General features: G+C 38.3%; 1 protein-coding gene across 1 annotated transcript in view; it reads right to left on the reverse strand.

Moving 5' to 3' along the window:
- Positions 1 to 2,844: 2,844 nt before the first annotated feature.
- The window catches only part of LOC137984954 (uncharacterized), a 5,002-nt gene continuing 855 nt past the window's right edge, over positions 2,845 to 6,991 (reverse strand). Inside the window, exons 2-3 of the mRNA XM_068832329.1 lie at positions 6,663 to 6,975; positions 2,845 to 3,252 (exon numbers count right to left, since the gene is read on the reverse strand). Of these exons, the coding sequence (XP_068688430.1) occupies positions 3,031 to 3,252; positions 6,663 to 6,959 (519 nt within the window). The 5' untranslated portion in view covers positions 6,960 to 6,975 and the 3' untranslated portion in view covers positions 2,845 to 3,030. The remainder of the gene's footprint in view (positions 3,253 to 6,662; positions 6,976 to 6,991) is intronic.

Consider the following 6,991-nt stretch of genomic DNA (forward strand, 5'->3'; position numbering starts at 1 on the left):
CATGAAATGCCAAAAAAAAATCGGCTGATCCTTTAGTTTACAGCGAGGAAAATAAATTTAATAAACTTCACCTTCACTATTACTTCACCTTGTGTCTTTCAGTCGATTTGAGGCGCTCTGGGCTAGTTTTGAAATTTGCTTCTTTCCTTCATTAAAAGAAGTCAAGGCTGGGCTCAAAACTAGTGTGAGGGAATATAACGATTTGCATTGAAACACAAGATCTAGACCTGAGACTTGAGAAAACAATTTGACGAAAAAATTCTCACTTAAAAAGTCTAACCTTATTGCCATTGTGGGTCGCTTCCTTCCTGTGAGGTTTTCTTCCAGATTCCACCCGAATTGAGCCATTTTCAGTTCCGCAGTTGTCAACGGCCATAATAAAATGCCAAGGCTGAACACTGAACTCTCACGTGCCCATCAAATTGAGTCAAATATTCCTGGTTAAAATGTTACCGGTGAAACAACAACAATGATATTGAATGTAAGGAGAAATGTAGACTCGGAAAAATATCCGAGTCCCAGATGGGATTTGAACCCACGTCGTGGGTTCAAATCCCATTTGGGACTCGGATATTTTAAGACAATTAATCAGGTAGCGGAGTCCAAGCTCTTATGTTGTCTCTTGTATCGTCATTTATTCTGAGATGAGGAGGTCTGGGAATATGACTTTCTATCAACGGGAAGTAATAGTTGTTGAAGGTAAGTACGTTTTCAATTCTTTTAAATAAACGAGTTTTTGCCTTTCAAATGGGCGTGAAACCAACATAATCACTCTGACAGTGGCGCCGACAAGTTCATATCTCGTTGTTTTCAAACACTTCCGTACAATTCCAAAATGTTTAATCAATACCAACCTGGAAACCTTAAAACAGTTCCGTACATTTTTTTGCGATTAGCCGAAAGTGGCGACAACCCTTCAAATACTAATTTTTTTCAGGTGATACACCAATAATCACCTCCTGTGATTCCGACTTTTAGAATTTTGGGCGATTTTCCGTCATTCTCTCTTTTAGGATTTGGGGCGATTTCCCGCCATTCCGCCATGTTTTAGGGTCACCCCAGTTTTAGTGTGTTACGGTTGAAGATTTTGTGGAAAGGGTTAGACTCACGGAAATGCGTATCAATGAGTGAAAGGAAGATCTTGCCCACTTTGGTTTCAACATTTTCTATCGTATGGAGGATTAAACCATAAAATATTTCTTAGCGGTTTCTGGCTGCGTTGGGAGCATCATTCTGGGATTTCTTGAATGTGAGGTTGTAATCATATCCGCTTTTATTAAGTGCCTCCTGATAAATGGTTTTGGTAGTGTCAAAGCATTCTTTATCAGAAGATAGTTCGGAAAGACACTTGTTAATTGATTAAGGAATGTTTTTTCTTTTTTAAGATTGAAGGTGGGTTGTTGAATTTATTGTAGACGAACAGTTTTCATATTTGGTAACGGGATAATGTTTACCGCTTTTGAGGTCCAGAGGGCATCAAGAAAGTTTACCTTGGTTGCATTGGCTTCGACTGTGATTTTTAAATCGTGATCTTTGAAATATTTTACAAAAGTCTTTCTTGATTTTTTCGATCTCTTGTGGACGTTTATCAAAGGCTGACAACCCATCATCGCGGTAGACTTTTTTTGTTGTTGTTGTTTTTTTTTTTTTTGTGAGGATGGACAATAGATAGCAACCAACTAGCTTACACGTCTCAGCGCCGTCATAGGATCCCATGGTTACGTCAAATCGGTCATTAGAGGCCTTTTTTCTCCCATGGGCAATCGTCGAATAACAACAGTGATCACTTTGCATGTATAGTTATGTCTCGTGCTTGGGCGGTGATGTGTCTGTAATCGGTGGCGAAGTCAAGCGCTTTCAACAACAATTTCTCTCTTATTGAGGGGTAGAAACTCTAAATAGCAATAAGTGTTCCAGACCACTTAATCCAGCTCTATTAGTCTAGTTCTATTGAGCCCTAGTTTATTTATTGAGCACTCTCAGTATAGCTGATGATGAGGACATCACTCTGGTACTTCGTTATATAGAGCGGTTTTCAATTGAGTGCCGAAAGTAGTTAGCGAATTACTTTGGTTTTGCATTACTTTACTCCATGATTGGTTCAAAGTTCTCGCGCCACTTTTTCAACCAATCAGAAGTGAAACCAAAACCAATCGTGGCTCGCGCGTGCACATTTTCCCGCGCTTTGTGTCGGCTACGAGTAATTACTTCAAATTTTGATTGGTTTACTGGATTGTCTCCCTCCTTTCTGATTGGCCAAAGTAATTAATTTGGTTTTGCTTTTACGACACTCGATTGAAACTCGCTCTATATACTGTTGTTTTGGTTTTTGGAGTTTATTACTTGTTCAAAAACATCGGTCGCTACTGAGAGTTTCATGCTTACTCGCGAATCAATCATCAGGCAACTGTTCAGAAATAACGAGCTCAGTCTTAGATATCTTCAGTTGAAAATTAGGAACAATGCACCTTGCTTGTGCACGTGATACAGATGTTTTATCAGGCGATTGTAGTGTCAGTCAGTAGGAATTACTTGGAAAAACTGCAACTCGATATCAGCTCATTTCTAATATTTAGTGTTGCCATTTCTAGCTTGCATAATATGAAGAACTTCTCCCATAGGCACAAATTGCACCTCTTGGACACATTTGAATAGGATCTTGCTACTTTAACTTTTCGCCATTTAATGTTGGATTCAACTTTCTTATGCTTGAGATTCCATACATGTTTGCTTAGTTCAGTTAGAGATGAATACTCCAGGAGCCCCTAATTTTAAGTTTTATCTGCCAGCGCATGGTCACTAAACAAAACTTATTACAGATAAAAGTACGCAAAGACACAATGCTTTATTGGGGACACATGATTTTTAATTCAAATCGTCAATCCCTTTCGGTTTTAACAACATTAAAAAAAATGAATCGTTACAGCCTCGGCTCAATATAGCAGCATCGATCAAAAACTATCCCATAAACTATAGGAAGGAGAAAAAAACTAACAAAATGAAAGCCGTTGCCGATGCAGAATGGACTTTTCAAATCTTACGGACGCTCTGCAATAGGTCATTGGGGAATCCCATGGCGTTTGGAGTGGCATACCACTGTCCTGGTTTCAACTTCTGTTGCAGACCCTGAAAGTTGGGTTTGGCAAAGATGTCAAAGGACTCGTTCTTCGATAACACGATGGCTGAGGAGACACCTTTGGCTGTACCGGACTGGAAATCTGGGTTCACATTTGCGCAACTCTCTTCATACCACTGCAACAAATTGTGAACAAGATAGCTTTTAGATCAAAACAAGGACGATTATCACAAATTGTTTATTCCATACAAGACCAAGTTGCGGTTGGATCAGAATTGGACTGTTAACAAAAACATCAACAGAGATAACCGTTCGAAGGGTTTTTGACAAACCAGGGAAAAAATATAAAAGGGGTTATTCACCTTTGTTGTGTAATTTTTCCTATTTTAAAATTGGGTGTAGGGGGGGGGGGGGGGGGGGGGAGGAGGAGTAACGCTGTTTAGTAGTAGTGTTAAAGACCCAATTGTTCCATTTTCCATACCGGATGTCATACCTGAGAATAGGGTCTGATTCCCTTTATAGACCTCTACAATTACTGTTTATGTCCTATACATGATCTCAGTTAACCTGAAATGATACGGCTCGTTGACGTAATCATATATTGATCTGTATAAATTGACTGATTTGACGGAAAAGCTTGTCAAAGTAAAGTAACTTTTCCTGTGTCGGAAATCGGAAAAGTCGCACAAGAGGAGAACATTTAATTATTAAACCTGCAATGGCGTCGAAAGTCATTGTAACGCACATTACGTTTTAGTGCATCTTTAAACAAAATATACCCTTATGGAGCTCAAGAATGGAACGTCAATTGGATAAATAAGACAGGCGGTGAAAAATAAATTTCTGGAATCTTAAAAGTGGACTGCGACAATAGTTATCGCCCGTCGAGCCCAAATCAAAGTGAGCTGTATTTCTGATCTTTTACCAAATGTGCTGTTATGTAGAACACTGAAACCAAATGGAAAATTCTCTGGTAACTTATGGGTTCAACAAAGCCAGAGAAGGAATCGAACATCTTAAGGGGATCAGTGATCTCTGTTCTCTGCACAGTCTTCAGGTAAAAAAAAAAAAATATATATATATTGGAAATGTGACAGCCAAGAATTTTTCGAAAGAAAGATTGCCTCTAATAGCAAATATGTTGTTTGTTTCAAAAAAAAATTTCGCTGGAAAAGGTGGCCTTTATGAATTCATTACGTTTTGTAATATGCGAGCTTAACTGGATAGTTTTTATGGCAAAATGAAAAAATGAGGTTAACGTCCTTCTGTTGTGTTAACTTGATTAAATATACCATGCCTCGTGAGTTTGGATTTATCGTCTGCTGTAAACTTGATTTCCACGCTCAAAATTACTTCCAGAACTCACTTTTTTCGTAGTAAGCTTTTAGAATGATGTTCTTGTCTTCTGTGGTGATACTTGACGATTCGGAACATTTTGTGAAAAAATATTTATAACGGGTCACACGCGCAACTTGATCGCCCGAACTTGCCCGATTATGCATAACATCCACTTGGCCTTTTGACATCCCATTGAAAAAAACTCATAAAATATTCGCAGACCGGTTGATTTCTCTGAATTTTGAAAGGGTGATTGCTAACGAATAGAGAAAGATTTTCACAATAACTAAAAATTCCTGTGTTTAGCATGAGAATTCCACGAAGAGGTAAATGCGACTTAATTTGTTGCGTGCGTTGTGCAAATTTTGACAGAGAATATTAAATTATGAAAAAATATCTACGGACAGATCGTTAAAATATCTTTATTTTTAGCGGTTATTTCAACATATAAAATGGAACTATTGATGAGAAATAATATTTTTGTATATATTTGAAACAAGATTGCGCGAGAATCAGGACGCGGTGAAAATGAGTGATAAATTTGCATACGTGCGTTGAAATGTGATACGTGAGGAGACAGGAATTTCATTTCTCTTACGAATGATTTTGTCATTGTAGTGTAAAATGAAGTTTAAATGGGAAGGCAAAAATATTTCTTTAACTTCCTGGTTAATCGAATTTATTGCTACGACTTACTAGTGCGAAGATTGTTTACATGAAACTCGTGCTTTTTGCGAATTTTGAGTGTCATGAAATTACATCATTTGCGTGACAATATATCCCTTTACTCTAACACAAAAACATTCAGATAGTAACAAACTTCATATTTATTAACCATTTCTTCTGCTTTATTTGTGCTTGCCAGAATTGTGATTTGCGATAATTCGCAAGTCTGTTTTTGTATCTCATAGATATTCAGATTTTCAATTACATGGCCGCTCAAACTCGCGATTGTGTAAATAGTTCACCCTGAAGTCACAATAGATACGTTTCTCAGGAACCCGACAAAGAAGGCTTCCTGACCCGACAGATGAAATGTAAATATTCAACAAATCTAAAAAACCAAAGACTGAAGTTTCTTGGCAAAAAAGCACGTTGTTTTACTCTGAAAACGACGAACTATTAACATTCTTTCCCGTAGTTCATTCAGTTGACACAAGGTGATCACGTGCACCTTTACCCAAGAGCGTGTTTGTTATCTTTAAACTGAATTTATTACCAAAGCTTAAAAAACTAAAAGGCCTCAAAATGGGACAGGATATTACAAAAACATTAACGGTGTGAGCGTGTGAGCCACAGGGCCTCTGCTGCCGCGACATGTGGGTGACCCTCAAATGGTCTTAATGACCCCCAACTTGAAAAAATTAACTGAAACCCTGCAGGTCAATCCGACCCAATTCAGTGCCTTCTGTTTTTGAGTAACACGTACCACAGGCAACCCAGTGTACGCTTTTATAGAGCGTCTTGTTAACTGTAGTGTACCGTGTTATGTACAACACTGAAACCAAATGGCAAATTCTGGGTTAACTTTGTCTGGTTGGATAAGGGTTTAAAAATCTCATTTTGGATTTCTCGCGTTGTTTAAGTAGCAACTAATTTGCAGACGGGGGTTGAAATTTGATATGGGAGATGATAGGAATTCTTGCTAATTAGGGAAACCAACAATATTTCTTTGAGCTTATCTATTGAGCATTCACGTGAATTTTTACGTTCTTGACCAAATTTAGTTTCTGCAACATTTATTTACAAACAAAAAGCTAGATAGTGTTTCGTTTCCAGACTGATCATGTGTTAGGGTGTTTGGGAATGATTACAAAAATTTGAGGTGGACAAACACGTACAAAGGCAACCCAGGTAGTTTTATGTCGTCTGACATCTAAGCCGGATCCTTTAAACTTCCAGATTATTCATAAAAAAAATAGTAAAACTAGTTCTTTTGAAGCGACAATGCAGACCCAAGAGAAATGCAGAAAACATGCCCAATTTTAACACTAAAAACCATCGAAATCCTATTTCCTACCTTTTGACGGAAACAACTCAAAAACAATATCTTTGTAGCCACTCATACCCTATATACTTAACTTAATTGAGTCCCACCGGGAGGAACGGAAGTAGGCGGGTAGGTAGATTTCAGTTATCTTTCCGGCCTTGAGTGGTCGTAAAGCGGATAAAAATGAGACCAAAGGGTTTCTTAGACTCAAGAGCAATATTAGCGCCAGCCATTAACAAGTTCACTACTCATTCATACCTTATTTTTTCCACCATAATAAACGTGTGTAAACAAGATGATTCCTTCTGTCTGATCCTTCACCAGGTACATGGAACCATTGACGCTTTTAATGTCTTCAATTGCTCCAGGATTTAAGATCTTGTGATCGCCTGAGTTGCCCCCGGATTGCTTGTCATTGAAGTTGGCGTGCTTGTAGAAGATCCAGGTTCCTGCTGTAACTTCGGCTCTCTCGAAATTTAAGTTACCTTTTAGGTTCTCTTCTGAATCAGTAAACTCCTCATGCGCACCGCCTGCGATGTACAACTTGATGGACATGGTGTATCAGATACAGCTGCAATAGATGGGCA

The sequence above is a fragment of the Montipora foliosa genome, chromosome 2, assembly GCF_036669935.1.
Source record: "Montipora foliosa isolate CH-2021 chromosome 2, ASM3666993v2, whole genome shotgun sequence".
Classification (NCBI taxonomy): Eukaryota; Metazoa; Cnidaria; class Anthozoa; order Scleractinia; family Acroporidae; genus Montipora; species Montipora foliosa.